The sequence below is a fragment of the Crocodylus porosus genome, unplaced genomic scaffold (assembly GCF_001723895.1).
Source record: "Crocodylus porosus isolate Cpor-Errol unplaced genomic scaffold, CroPor_comp1, whole genome shotgun sequence".
Classification (NCBI taxonomy): domain Eukaryota; kingdom Metazoa; phylum Chordata; order Crocodylia; family Crocodylidae; genus Crocodylus; species Crocodylus porosus.
The window spans coordinates 112504651-112519849 of record NW_017728947.1 but is presented as its reverse complement, the minus strand read 5'-3'; the positions used below and the strand labels follow the sequence as shown (position 1 = coordinate 112519849).

General features: G+C 50.8%; 1 protein-coding gene across 1 annotated transcript in view; it reads right to left on the bottom strand.

Annotated features, from left to right (window-relative positions):
• The window catches only part of FRMD6 (FERM domain containing 6), a 37661-nt gene extending 23146 nt beyond the window's left edge, over positions 1 to 14515 (bottom strand). The window contains exons 1-5 of the mRNA XM_019550966.1: positions 14150 to 14515; positions 11149 to 11239; positions 7022 to 7101; positions 5687 to 5763; positions 3923 to 4109 (exon numbers count right to left, since the gene is read on the bottom strand). Of these exons, the coding sequence (XP_019406511.1) occupies positions 3923 to 4109; positions 5687 to 5763; positions 7022 to 7101; positions 11149 to 11239; positions 14150 to 14248 (534 nt within the window). The 5' untranslated portion in view covers positions 14249 to 14515. The remainder of the gene's footprint in view (positions 1 to 3922; positions 4110 to 5686; positions 5764 to 7021; positions 7102 to 11148; positions 11240 to 14149) is intronic.
• Positions 14516 to 15199: the final 684 nt, after the last annotated feature.

The following is a 15199-nucleotide window of genomic DNA, read 5'->3' as shown; positions in this document are numbered from 1 at the left end:
ATGAAAGACATTTTGCAATTAAAGAATTTTGGGGGGTTTTTTGCAAAAATCTTGTGGGTTTAATAAAAGATATCATCGCTACTATGAGCCCCAATTGCCTCCGGCACCAAGAAATCATGGGTACGTTGGTACCTGGCCTTCAAATACATACCAGGATATTGTGAGGCAGGCTCTGTAGTTGCTCCTTCACTCAACTAATACTGATGGCATCTGCTCTGCCCTGCCTGGAAACTGTTCGCCTTTTCTCTAACATTGTTTGAGGAAGTAGTGATTGCAGGAAGGATGTCTGGGCAAGGCTAGGAGGCAACTGAATGTGCGGTCCCAGTATGATGCGGTAGCTCAAGGATGGACATATGAAATTGGGATGTAAAGGAGGATGACAGTGCACCAGTTGCTCTATGCTAAGTGCCTCTGTGCATGTGCTCTTACCCTGCAGGAAGCGGACGCTGAACTGATATAACTTACCCCTTTTAGTGAGGGATGAGCTATTGTGGTCTAAGTTTCTGCTAGCCATGGCTAAGAGCGTGCACACGGGCATTTATCGCTTGTGCTAAAGCCCCGCCTTGCCTTTTATCCCACATTAAATTGCCCGTATGCCCATACCTTTGCAAAGTGAGCGCAGGCCGTGGTGGCATAAGCAGAATATCGAGTCTGAAGAGGGAGGTGGTGTTACCCTGGCACGTGGCATTGGCGAGATCCTTGCTGCAACTCTGGGGCCAGCCCAAGTGACTGCGCGGCTGAAAGGATGCTGACAGAGTGGAAACAGCTCAGCGGAAGAGCCATGGGAATGACTTGTGGTCACAGCTGAAAAGCATCCAGCATGCAGTTATAGCGCCACTGAAACAGGAGCATGGCATTTTGAGCTGCTCTGCTTTCTGCCTTCAGGCAGGGGTACACCAGGTATCCAGCGCTCCGGCCTGCATGTACGTGGTCCATGGAGGGTGCTGGCACCCAGGCTTTTAAGTCTCATGTTTTTTACCTGCATCGGGCACTTTGCAGGGTATCAGAGCTGGCAAGAGGGACACTGAATGGGGGCTTAGAGGATGGAGCTTCAAGCCGTAATGCTGTGAGCAGGGACATGTCACTCACTCTCAGGGCCAGAGCCGTGTCTACCTCTTAGATCCTCCAAATGGCACCTTATTCCACCCTACTCAAGTCGCTGCAAAAACCCTGACACATCTAATATTGTCCATCTTTGCCTACTTCATGAAAAGCAGGGGGCCTTTCTGCCTTACTGGTTTTCAGGGACTCAGACTGGGCAGAACAGGATCACACGTGGGGACCTAGTAGAGGGAACAGGCTGTGGCCTAGTGGCCCTTTCATCTCTGGGGTGCCACGAGGTGCTCACATCCTACATGGCGAGGAACTACATTGAGATGAGGTTGGCAGGTTTGAATCCCAGCTCTGCCTTCCCCACCCTGGGAGGCATTTTTTTAAAGTCACCTCGCTTCTCTGCCTCAGTTTTCCTGCCTGTTAAATGGGAATAGTGCTCTTAGAGGATTCGAGAGGATGGGTTTAAAGGTGGCAGGGTGTGAGGTGTTTCCAGCATGACAAAGGCTGAGACTCATCCTCATTTATTTCCAGCCAGCAGCCCGGCCGAGCCAGACGGGGAGAGAGGCGCTCGCTTGTGATGACGCTCAGCCTCGAGCCAAACCAGGACCCGCTCCCCTCCTGCTCTCGCCGGCCACTGGCAGCCCGAGCAGCAAGCTTGCTGTGCCTCTGTCCGGGCGTACAAAGCCTGGCACGCGCGGGAGCCTTTGCAGGCTCGGAGCCCGTGACACAGGCAGGCTTCACGGAGCTGAAGACAAATGAGCCGCCCCATACAGCTGCTTAAAAAGGCCTCGTTACCTTGACGTGCCTGTGCACGGGGTGCCTGAATGTGTCAGATTCCAGCGGCTGGTAGAAACCCCCTCTCCCCAGAATAGCTTGGTGTCTAAAAATAAGCCAAGTGTTTTATAAACGGCACTGCTGCACCTCTGCCAAGGTTTAGAAGGGTCTTGTCAGCAAAGCGGACACCGACCCAGGGCCCAACCCAGCAAAGCAATTAAGCACGGGCTTAACTTAAGCCCATGAGCAGTCCAGATGGACTGCATGCATGCTTAAAACTTCAGAGTGTGGCTGGAGCTGTGGCAGGCCAATAAATCCTGTGCAAAGTGCAATCAAAGGCACAGAGAACAGGCACCAAAGACACGGAGAGGAGTGGCTTCTCCTCCCCAGCGTCTTGGCGCCTATGCCGAGGTGACGGCAGCAGGTGCTGGCCCAAGGGCACCCCTGGCTGAAACACAGTGTAAAACAGCCCCCGTGTCATATTGCATCTGTGGGATTTTGGAGGAGATTTGTGTGCACCTGGCTGGGGTGAGAACCGAATGTACCGTGCAGGATCCAGGGCAGGGCATGAAGGGGCTCTCGGATGGGGGCAGCCAGATGGGAACGGGGCATGTCCCTGGGAGCATGCCAAGGGGGATGGAAACAAGTGCTGGATGTGTCTTTTCCTGCCCTAGGGGGATGAACGTTGCTGAGAGCCGAGGAAACCTCGCTGAAAGGCCAGAGCACCCCAGAATGACAGGCATGGGCCGGCTTGGGCCGGGGTAGGGGCTGTCTCCCTCTTAGGGTGCCCCATAGTGAATGCAACAGCTGCCATCTAGGTGGCAAACCACCCAGGACCTCCCGGGGCGGCAGGAACCTGGGACCTCATGGGAGACCTTGCGGGACTGCCAGCTGCTCGCAAGGGCCCGTCAGCAAGCACAGGGTCCCGTGGGGCTCCTCTTGCCCCAGGGGAGTGTGCTGGGGTAGCACAGCCCGTTCCTCTCCCTGGGCCTGGGCATGAGCTCATCCTGTCATGCCAGAAGCACGAAGGGCTCTTATGTAATGGGCATGACATCATGCTTTGCAGGCTGCAGCTATTCACAGCCCCGCAGCTGTCACAGGCTATTAATAATCCAGACTGAAGCATTGCCGGCATCTCTCGCGCACGGCCCTCCAACTCAGAGGGGCTGGAGTGGTCTGTGGGGGAGGGAGTGCTGCCGGCTGCCTGTGCCCCCACCAGGGCTCCCTTCCCTGACCTTTAGGAAGGGGGTAGGGAGGGGGATGGGCTGCCCAACCCCTGCGGCTACCTGTGCAGATAGTGACGGGCTGGGAGGGAAAGAGCAACCCAACCTCCCCTCCTGCTCCTTGCCAGGTCCCAGGGTGCCACTGAAAGCACCAGCTCAGCAAAACGGGCTGCTCCCCTCCCCCTTTGCAGCAGCAGCTGTGCAGAGGGAGGGCGAGGCAGGGGCGCCAGGTGGGAGCTCCACAATGCCTGGCTGAAGGGTTAGACCCAGCTCCGCTGGGGCAGGGCATGCCTAAACACAGCATGTGCAGGCACGCAGGGCCCTCGGGCACAGCACTGCCCCTTGCACGTCAAGCCGTGTGGCATCGTCCCTGCATTCGTGCCATCACCCTTGGACACCACTGCCACCCAGGTCCAGGGGTCATGGGGGGTGGGAGGGTGCTGCACAGCTTCACCTGGACTAGTTGAGGGCTGCAGAGGTGGTTTCCACAGTGGGCGCATCTAATCTTCATGTCTTTTTCCACCCTGGGCTGCAAAGCCCCTTGTTGCTCTCTGGCAGCCTGGCTGCAGCAGGTGTGATAGGAGGAAGGCCACCGAAAAGAGTGCAAGCAGCATGGGTGCCACACACCAGCCTTGCAGTCACCCCCATACGCCCTTCCTACATCTGCCCTTCCCTTGCCGCTCTGCTGCTTTGCACCCAGTAAAGCACAGCTAAGACAGCTGGGGCTTCTTCTTGCCTATTCATCCCCTTTTGAGGCTATTTCTTCCCACATCCACATCCTATCCCCACTGCTTCCTGCTCTCTGCACAGTGGGAAGGACGAAGTAGATGCCACGGGGGCCTGTGCCAGGGAAAGCACGAGGAAGCACCTACCCAGGCGGGGAAGTAGGCTTCTGGCTCGAAGTATTTTCCAAAGTGCTTGTTCCGCTTGAAGTTGCCCAGGTCGGCTTGCAGTGCAAATGCCGCCAGAAGGAAGTAAGCCTCCTCACGCAGCACGCACTGGGAATGCAGCACTTGCTTCCTCAGGTGCCAGTAATAGTAGTAGCGCGCCGTTCTGTCGCTGCATGGGGAGAAAGAGAAGAGGGCTGGTGAGGACCCCGCAAATCTCGGAGCACTGGGCCCTGGCACGGAGCAGGGCAATGCCCAGCTGGGGGCTGCTCACCGAGACCGCCCACCCACCACTTCCATCCTCAAAAGGGAGCCCAGGGGCTAAAGCAACCAGTCGTCAGGAGTCAGTGCAAGCTCTGCTAGGATTTCCAGAGGGCCAAGGTTTGCCCCAAACATTCTCCCATTTGCACAGTAACAAAGGTCCCAGCAAACAAGAGCTTTCTTATGAGATGCAAAGCGCCTGCAGCTCCCAATGGGATCAGCAAGCACGTCGCAGCACCGGCCCCTTACACGGGGAGCTACACGAGCACAAATGGGAACCGAGCTGCATTTCAGTCAGTATTAGGCCAGTGCTGTTGTATTTTTCCTCCCTCTTGGCTTTCAAGACCCTCCCACGTGCCCTTTAAGGCGGGATCCTGCATGCCCTGACTTGGTCAGACATGGGGACGAGCAGGGCCTGGTGGGGTTAGCCATTCACAAGCCCTGTGGTATAACGGCTGGCCACACAGGATAACTGGCTTAAATACAGTTAAATCCACAGCACAAAAATGCAGGCGAGCATCAACAATTAGACCTGACTCAGGCACTTCATCTTGCTTCTCTCTTCTCTGCAGTGAACAATTCCCGCCGGTTATGAAAGCAGCTATTCCCCCTCGTCTGCAAACCCTGAGCATAATCTCAGCAGTTCACTCCCTCTTGCAGCACCTTAGGGCGAGATGTCCCCAGCCAATACCTCTTACGGCTGGCAAATTAAGCGCGTGAAAAACGTGCCGCCCTGCGTTCTGCCGAAGGACTCCACCAAATGTCTAGGCGACGCTTGGTTTAACATGCTGACAGAAGTATCCGCGTGCCTGATCCCGGCATTCCTGAGTCTCATTTGGATTTCTCCAAGTCGCAGACTTTGCAAATGAGCTTGGCTGTGTATTTCAAGGAGGTCCCAGGCAGCCGGGGCTTGCACTGGGGCAACTCTATGCAAGAGGCAGGGGCAAATAGGCACTCGCACCCGCAGGCTTGCACTGGCCCAAGGGAAACATGAAGCTATACCTCTTGCAAGCCGGGAGCTGGGTGTTTAAATCAGGAAACGCCTGCCCTGTTACGGGAGCGTGTCAGCAGGCTTCCTGTGTGCGAGCACTTTTTGAAGTGTGGGCTCCCTGCCATACACAGCTAATTAGCCAGAAGCTGCATCCTGTGTGCTTTTGGCTTTACAATGGGAAAAGAAAAGCTGCAATCCCCTGCCCCCAGCCAACTTGCAACTTTCCAAAGAGACTTGCTGAATCTTGCTTAATTAAAGAAAACCACCCTTAATATCTCCCTCTTTAAAACAGCTGCACAGTAACACACTATCAATTTTACATTTCTTTCCTTTTACATTAACAGAGGCTAGGAACAAATACATATTCATCCTGCAAAACCCTGTTCAAACTCTAACCAGCTAGAAACACCCCGGATGTTTTCCATGCTATCCCATTGATTATTAAGGGGTTTTTTTGCTGTTATAAAAATGCATCTGTTGACACTTTTGTCCCCTACCTTATCAATCTGCCGTTTTCCACGTAATATTGCACTCGAAAGTGGATAATCATTGGTGGACCGAATTGGTCAATGCCCTGCATGAAACACAGAAATGTTTAGCATTCTCTCTACAGAGGGTACAAAGGGGCAAATAACTCAATGGGAAGATCAGTGTTTACGCTGGTCTCTGAAATGTTGGGAAGATCATGCAGTCCTGGATGCTTCAGGACAAAATTCATTACCACAGCCCCCTCCCCTAAAAGGCCAGAGGAGACCAAACAACTTGAAGAATGTTGACCCAAACCGGGATGTTTCTCTAAACTGGATTTTTATTTTAATAAAATGTTTCATGCATGTTTTCAGAATTTGCCGTGTCCTGAAAACTTTCAAGAGAAAAAAACTGAAAGAAAAAAAAAAACAAAACAGCCCAGTAGCCTGCTGGCTCATCTTGGCTACCCTCCACCCATTGTTTTCTCATCTTCCTCTCTCACCAAAAGTCAAGTTAGCCATAGGGCAAGATATTTCTTGACACAAAAAAATGCTCACTTTCCATTTCAAGTAAGAATTATATTTAAAAAAAGGGGTTAGATTTCCGAAGTGACAAAGAAATTCAACAGAAAGGTCAGAGAAAAGGTGGAAGAAAAATGAAGGCGGCTTCCAAAATATGGCTAGAGGATGTCTGTGAGACTTTACAGAACTTGTGAGTTTTTAAAAATGCATTTCTCCCAGCTCTGAGGGAAAGGCATGCTATTGCCATGGTCTGCGTTTGTTATCTTAGTGCATTTCCCCCCTGTTATCTCAAGCCTCCAGCAAGGGATGCTGTGAACACCACTTTGCAGAGCTTTAGTTTGGGCTCCTGTAGCGACCCCTTGTTACTCACTTTTATCAGGTAGCCCCTACCCCCAGGCGATGCCTGGGTTTCTGGGCTAACTGCTTTTAATAGCTCTGCCTTTTATAACAAGGCATTGCCCAGCTTTCCCTAAATAGTTTGCAACAGATCCTCTGCGCAAGCCTAGGAACCCGCATTATTTCGACACACGATGAATCTCCTGGTTCTCCTCGTTAGGCGCTTTGCCTGGAAAAGCTTCGGCTGCCCTCTTGTTAGGAGGCCAGAAGGGAACGCAAATTCAAAAGCAATCTCAAGCCCTCTGTGCTCCTGTCTTCATCAGGTTCAATTACTTTTCCATGCTTCAAAGCTTCTTCTTCCCCTCACAACTTGCAAACCTTTCCCTGGTGGGTAATGGCCAAGCCTACCCGAAACACTGACTCTGCAGAGAACATGACCCGGAGGCAGGATACGACCAGCTGTCATTCCCGGGCTATCCCCCCAGCCACGTCCTACTACTACTGTACCTTGCTGGCTTCTTTTTTCCATTCCTTTGGGCAGTACTTGTAGAGTTTCTGGGTCAAGTCCATATAGACGTGCTCATTGTCTGTGTTGGAAAGAGAAGAGGTAAGATGGAAGAATGCAAGGTGGAAGGATGCAAAAGCTTTCCCTAGATTTTTTTGAGAGTGACCATCTCACTCCCACCATTAAAGATGCTGAGACCAGAGGAATCAACCTTATGATGAGAACACATGAATCAACTGGGCTGTGGCGTGAACAAGAAGCAATCATACCTTCACCCTCCGGCACTTCGTGCCTTTATAAGCCAAGCTCCCATTGCCCAGTCGGTCAGTAGGGGAAGTATTGGTTTCACTGAGAATGTGACTCATCTTAGCTCTATCTCTTGGCCACAGTTGGCTCCATTCGTCATGCTAAATGCCACTCATTAGTGACAGGAGTGAGGGAGTAGCAGCCTCCCTCCCGCTTCATAAATCAACTGAGGCCAGATCCCGCTGTGATTTACGGGTCGTTAATGTTATTACTTTATTTCCCAAAGGGCCTAACCTGGCTCAGGGCTCTACTGTGCGAGGCGTGGGACAGGCAGAGGATTGAAGAGGGAGAGTTAATATTTTCCCTGTCAGCGTATTTTTCCAAGACCCTTTTTTCAGACATTATTAAAGGTGCTGGTCAACACTGAGATGGCAAGAGCAAAGGGACAACAATCAGGCTTTGGACGGGATTGTCCAAGCTGTTACTCAGATAGCAGGATTCACAGCAGGACGGTATCACCCAGCCGAAAACTGGACAGCAGCGGGTAGAGCCTGACTTGCGACTCCAGAACAGGAAAGTCATTCTTGCTCCAGTGAGTACAAAGGGAAAAAATAATGCCCCAGCCCTGCACCCACCTGAAACACCATGCTTCCTACCGAGTCCCTATAAGACCTCTGCTAGTTGGGCACTGCCTTGCACTGACGGCTCCTCAAAGGTGCCCCAGGCTTCTTCCTCGGCGACTACAGTGGGTTTAGAAAAAGTGCATGGGATCCGAGGAGATCACATCTTGCCAGCCAACATATAGGACTTCGCATTTGTGCACAGTGAGTTTCTCCTGCCTCTTGTGACTATCCACTTCAGACGGCCTCTCAGAGGTTCCTCCCCATCCTCTCTTGCTCTGGCCATAACAAGTAGTTTTGTATCAAGAACGGCTGTCACCACTTCATGGTTCGTCCTTTCTCCAGACAACACCTTTGCACCCCAGTCCTAGTATTGACACACTTGAGTTTTTAAACATTTCCTTATTTATGTATGGTGCCAAAGGGGGCGAATTTTAATGCCCAGGTTAAAATCTAGTTCCAGGACTAAACGGGCCAGAGGTAGGTCTCCTTTGAGAATGAACTCAGATGCTCTAAGGATACATGTAGACCAGTTTTTCAACCTTTTTTTTAATTTGAGGATCCCTAAAAAATTTCGAATGGAGGCACAGCCCCCTTTGAATTGTAAGTGTGGGTATTCACATACTTTTGATTGATCACAGTCATCTTTTGCAGACCCCTTTTGACATAGGCTGCCGACACCCAGGGGCTGGCAGACCACAGATCGAAAACCACTCATCTAGAGGTCAGCTGCCCTCAACACAGATTCAGGCCCTGCCATGTAACAGTGAGATATACAACATATCAAACTGGATTTATTGAATTGTCAAGTGTTTGGGGGGAAGACTGCAGCAGCTGCCTGGTTGTAATAGTGCTGCTATTATAGGGATTAAAAGTGTTAGATGTTTAATAATGGAAATGGTCAGTTGTGGACACAGCTGGGCTTTTTAAAATTGAAACCAGTTGATTTTGCCTGAGCAGAAGCAATGGCTCTACAGTGCTCCCAAAGCGCCGAGAAAGAAAACAGCTCTTCCACATAACCGCGCATGGAAAGGGTAGGTCTCTCCTTTGTCTGTGTCCTGCTCGTTACTCCAGTCTCCCCATCAGCTCCTTCTCGTGCTAAGATTGCAGGTGCCAGTATTAGGTCTCTGGAGTATGCTTTCCACAATGCAAGTCAATTAATTAATGCTGGAAGGGCAGAACTGCAATGCTGGAAGGGCTAAGGGTCTAATCACAGCCACTTAAACACCACTTCCCTGGGGATACAATGTACCCAGTGGGACAATGACCAAACCCACTGCAAGACACTTCGCTCTACGCAAGGTCAAGGCCCCCGAGTATTTGCCATCCATACTCTTCTTGCTGGATATGGGCTGAGGAGCCGGCAGAGCCGGAGTTAAGAGATCGAGAGGCTTTCCATTCAGAGAGATGTTCTGCATGCTGAACTCCAACCATCCTTGCACCTGGATTTCCCCAAGAGCCAAGCAAACCTCCTCCAACCCAGCTATTGAGGAGGTGGAAGACTTCCTCCCTATCCCCCCTCTGCTGAATTTATGTGTTACTGGTTTTTTTCCATGGATTTGAGCCAAGGAACAAGGATGGTTCCTACACACCCAACTACAACTCAGGTGCCCAACAGGTGGGAAAGGATCTGGCCTTTTCTGTCAGGTCCCTCCTTGAACAGGCTACACAGCAGAGAACAGCTGTTGCTCTGGTCCTGCCTGTAGCATTTGGGAAGGGTCCGAGCTTGTATGTATTTATTAAGGTCCCAGCCTGGGATTCCCGAGACATTTGAAACAAGGTAAAAGTCTGATGTTTTGGGGAGAGGGAGTCAATGTGAAGACTAGTACAAAAGCACACATCACGTGGGGGCAGCTTCCTGCCTACAAAGCCTTTTCGGGGCTCCCCTACACCCTTGCTGCCGCCCACTGCATGCAGGCAGAGGGAATACAGCACACGCTGCTGGGAGTCGGACAAGACAGCAAGCTCCAAGTCAATGATAAAGCCTCAGCCCCGAGTCCGGGTCCACAGTTGGATTTAACAATTTCTACGTTGCATGGAGGAGGGCTGCCCAACCGCTAAGCCAGACCATCCCACTCGTTGCTGACTGGGAGACAGCAGGAGATGCTGGGACCCCAGTTCAGTAATTACTGGAGCATGCGCTCAAGGCCCAGGGACACCAGCGAGACCCAGCCATGTGCCGATGCGTGTTGTTGAATAGCTTTGCTGATCTGAGGCCTCAGTGCAGCCCAGCCATTGAGACTTGCCCTCCCTTCCCATGCAACCTACCCCTTTGGCTAGTCTGCCGCCTGGCAGCAATTATCTCTCGATCATACATGACTCCAAGAGATGCGGCTGGTGAGCAGACAAGAAAGTCAATTGGGCGACGTAAAAGCTAGGGCGGGCTTTGAAGGAAATCAGAACATATTTTTTTAGTCTAGCCTGCAAAGGAGCTCTTATTTATTTACTGAAGTGGCAATTAAACAACATTTTGGGGAAAATATGAAGAGTATGTGAATGCTCATTTAACAACAGCTGTGCTCAGCAGGGGCATGAACCACATCTCACTGACCTCAGAGTGCTGCAGCTGGCCCCTGGAGATTAGAAAATATAACAACATGCACAGCCATTTGTTTAAACACAGGAGGTAGAGAGAAATTACAAGAACTAGATGTGAGACGATCCTAGCCCCACAGTTTTATCCTGGTATCCACCTTCGTACAGACCTGTCCATTGATCTCAAATGAAATTTCTCCGGGAAGCGAGACACTTTTGCAACGGCCAATAATTCACGTCTATCACTGCTTTCTGGTATAATGCAAAAATTATTTATTACCATTTAACTCACAGACTGGCAAGTAAATTCCTATCCTGGCAACCCAGACACTTCTTTTGCATACCACAACCGACACAACTAGATTGCACAGATAGAAAGAAAGATCCACAGTCAAAAAATACCAGAAGCTCCTTTATGGCTGCAGAGGACAGGACAAGAAACAGCAGTCTTACATTGCAACAAGGGGAAATTTAGGTGGGAGATAAGGAAGAACTTTCTTACTATGAGGATAGCTAAGCCCTAGAACAAATTACCTAGAGAGGATGAGTAATTTCCATTCCTGGAAGTTTTAAACAGCAGATTAGACAAGCACTTTGCTGGGATGGTTTAGAAAGGGCTGTTCCTGCCCTGAGCAGGGGTTGGGCAAAGTGATCAGACAAGGGCCCCTCCAGCCCTAGTTTACTAGGCTATTTGGCATACGGAGCTGGAAATTTTCCCCCAGACTTACTCTGTATGACGCTGAGTCCGAAGAGATGGCAGTCCTTCAACCTCAGAATGTCACACACCTGGACAAATAACTCATGACATAATATTTTAACCTGCAATAAAACAGAGGATGCAAGACATCAGTGAGAATCGGCAACACATTCTGCGCACGCTGGGCGAGCACGTAGGAGCAGCGGGTTCGATCCTGAAGCCTCTGCACAGACACAGCTTCCACAGAAAGTCAATGCAAGCTTTGCAAGCATGACCGTGGAAACAGCTTTGTACAGCTATAAAAAATGTCAAGGCCAAGCAAACAGACGCCTATGCCCCTTGTCATCATGCCACAAATCCCCGAAATTTGCAGCTGCAACAAAGGTGGGATTAATTTGTGCTGCTATTTAGCAGCAGGGTGCTATTTGCTTTGTGGCAGGAGAGCCTGGGCAGCCCAGAGCTGCCCACGCTTTCCTGCCACCCCATGCAGATGCTGTGGGGGTTAAAGTGGCCCAATCTGGGGCACTGTGAGAATTCCCACACAGAATCAGGCCCCTCAAGTCCCAGGAGCACCTGCCCGGCTCTCTCTTCTTACAGAGCCATGCCTCAGGGTATTTGGGGGCACATCTCTGTAATCAGGAAAAGCCAGGGTTTCTCACATACAGAGATGCAGCCCTGGGATTTCAGGGCATGTCTCCATAAGCAGGGAAAAATCAGGATTTTCCTGCAGAAAGACAGGGAAATCCTAGGGGGTGCATCTCTAGAAGCAGGGAATCCCGACTTGCCCTGCTCAGGGAGATGCACGCTGGAGACTCCTGGGGACATATCTCTGTAAGAGGGGGAAGCTGGGCAGGTGCTCCCAGGGCTTGTGGGGCCCAATCCTGCACAGGACAGGACCCCGCAAGACCCAGGAGCGCATGTTGTCCATTGTCCCACAGCATCAATGAGCGGGATAACAGGTGACATGTTTCACCCACTGAAGTGGACCAGCTGTGTCAGGAGTAGGGATCCTGGTTTTCTCTGATTAAAAAAAATCCCCAATATTCAGGTTAAAAAAGTAACCCAAAATCCACAAGTTTCCATGATCAAAATGAAACGCCACTACATACACACATTTGTGTATTAGAGGCACTTCTTTTTAATCATGGAAACATGTAGATTTTGGGTTACATTTTTTAATCTGAACATTAGGAATTTTTTTTAATCAGAGAAAACAAGGATCCCTGTTCAGGACACATCCCGGACATATGTCAGGACACTTGGCTACGTCTACTTCTAGCCTAACAAGCCCTCCTCCATGTTGCAATTCGAAGCCTGCTATACACAAACCATTCCAGGCAGCCAGCGATCTCTGCGATATGCTCAGGGATTTCACAGGTCCCACGGTCTCTGGGCAGGTCTGAAATTCACCCCAGTGACATAGGTACCTTTTGTTAGGAGAATATTTTTTTGCTGCAGCAATACCAGGACTTAAGTTAGATGCACCCCGTTTGTCCTGCATGAGATATTTACTGTGCAGTAAATGCCCCAGTATCTACACATGTACCCGTATTAGGGCACACAAAACTAAAAAAAACTCTGCATAAGTTTTTTCATGGGCAGCACTGCATGTGCAGGCGCTGAACCGGGTGGTTAACCCCGCCTTGGAGCACCCTTGTGCCCGAGCCAGCCCCTTCGCAGCACATTGAGCCCGGTTGGAGCATACCTGGGCTGGCAGGCTGACCCCATGACCCCTCTGCCAGACAGGGCTGCTCTGACCCCCCTTGACATGCAGTGGTCCCGGGTGCACATGCAAACTGCATGCCTGGGAGCTTCCCAGGAGCAATACACTGTGGAGCAATAAACTCCATGGTTTCTTCATGCCCATTAATGGCGCAACTAAAACTATAAGATTATGGGTTTGCTATGGTTTAAAAATGAGAAGGAATTGCAAGGGCCAGCAATGCTGCGGGCTCCTTCATTGCATGGTACGCTTTCCTTCCCAGTGGAGTGATCCCAATTCTCCATTCTCTTGCACAACAGCCTGCACCCATGTAAAGTGCAAACAGTGTGGGTATAAGACTGATTTCAGCTTATTTTAGACCCATGTCAGACTGTTGTATGTAGCTGCACACAGTGCTTGGGAAACAGGACTCAAGCCCCATACCCTCTGCTCTGAATGTACGGGGTGCAAAATCCTTGGTTTTCTCCTCCAACCTAGACCTCATGCACAACTGTTCTTCGAACCCACTCTACTTTTCAAAAGGCCAGGTTTTGCCCTCATCCCCTAGAAACCAGTGGGAGTTCTGCAGGAATATGAAAAGCCAGAACAGGACCTGCAACCTTGATTATACCCAGCCCTTCGGCAGGCCATGTCCTCATGAAGACAGCATGGAGCACACTCAAAACTGTCACTCGGAGCAGTGTGCAATGCCAAAAGAGGACAAGGCAGGAACGAAATCCTTAGGCACTTTCCAACAGGATTACCTTTTTTTGGAAAGTTATGCTGCTTTTGCAAACAGGAGGATAAAAATAAAAGCAATCTGACCTGCTTTGGAAACACACTTGTTAAAAATATCCGTGCATTTCCTGTGCCTCAAATCAAAGTGTGTTTTCCAAAACACAAAGGGAAGGTTACTAAAAAAAAACCCCCAAAGTCTCAAAGTAATCTAGAAGAGGGCTTGCAAGCACCACTGGGTAAGCTGTCAGGTCGTGTTCCCATCCCGTGTTTTGACGTGCGGGGCCATGGAAAAGCAAGGTGATGGTGCTTGTCAAGTGGCCTTGATAATAAATCCTGCTCTGCCCTTAATTCTGATAACCTGCTGCAAGAGAGTTGCCTTGGGCAGAGACTCTGCTCGGCTGTCAATCATCTGGCCCCGTGGGCATCACCTGCGTCATGGCAATCGCACTACGCAGCCAAGACAGAGCTTCGTTGGAGACTCCCACGTGGGCCAGGAAAATGAAGGCTAAGCAGGGTACATGCTGGTTGAGAGGCACTGTGGCAAAGGAGAAAGGCCGGGGGCCAGCGCCTCATGTCCCCTGCACATACATACGTGTATAATGATGTTGAGGGAGTCGTCATTGGGGAGGAAGATGCAAACGCTGCGGCGGTCCTGCATGACTCTGTTATTATGGAAGTTCAATTTGTTCATCGTGTTCTGGGCTCTCTCTAGTGGATCGAGGGGCGCTCCTGGGCCTGGGAGAAATGGCCGGGTTGCAGCACTCAGCAGCCGGCAAACCTCCTCATCACCCCGTGTGGCTTACAGGGGGGACATGCCGGCCTGGCACGCCATAGCTGGGGAAAGAAAGAGAGAACAGGGCCAGGTCAGTAAAGGGGGTCAGTTGGGCTACGTGCACCGGGGTGCAAAAACCTGGAATTGGTGGTCCTGGCTCTACACCTGTCCAGAAAACAAAGGTTCCCGCCTCCCATAGCCATGATTTCAACCCAAAGACCCGGGCGCAGCTCTATTTGCATGGATTCTCAGCACTGCTACGTACTTCCCGCCTGCGCTGGTGCGAAAAGCTGCCAGTGCCCACACAAAGAAGTATCCGGACATATTTGAAGGCAAGGTTCTTTGAGTAGATGCGATATCTTTTATCAGACCAATAAAAGATGAGTTGGTCTAATAAAAGAGCTCACATCCGCTCCAAAGACCCTTGCCTGCCTATGTCCTCAGACCAACACGGCTACAAGCAACAATCCAGCAGACTTATTTAAGCACACTCCAATGAAGACGTGCAATGCATTTTATTCAGGGGCTCAGGCAAGGGTCACCGTGCTACTCCTCAAACGTCCGCAACACATTATCCAGGCAGGCTCTGGCCTGGTGACTCTCTGAGAGTCAGCATGGGATTTATTCTTCTTTTAAAAAATGCATGCGCTCCTGCTTGGCTTTCATGACACAGCGGCAGGTGACAGCTACCCAGGGAATAGCTTGCTCCTATCAAGTACTGCGAAGAACGCTGAGATTTCACTACCTCTGCTGCTGCAGGCCTGGGCCGACCCCGCTGGCTCATGAAGAAGGATGCCACTAGGGGTATCAAATGCCATCACCTGTAAGGGGACTGCTCAGCATTACATCACTGGTACAGATTGGTGCTTT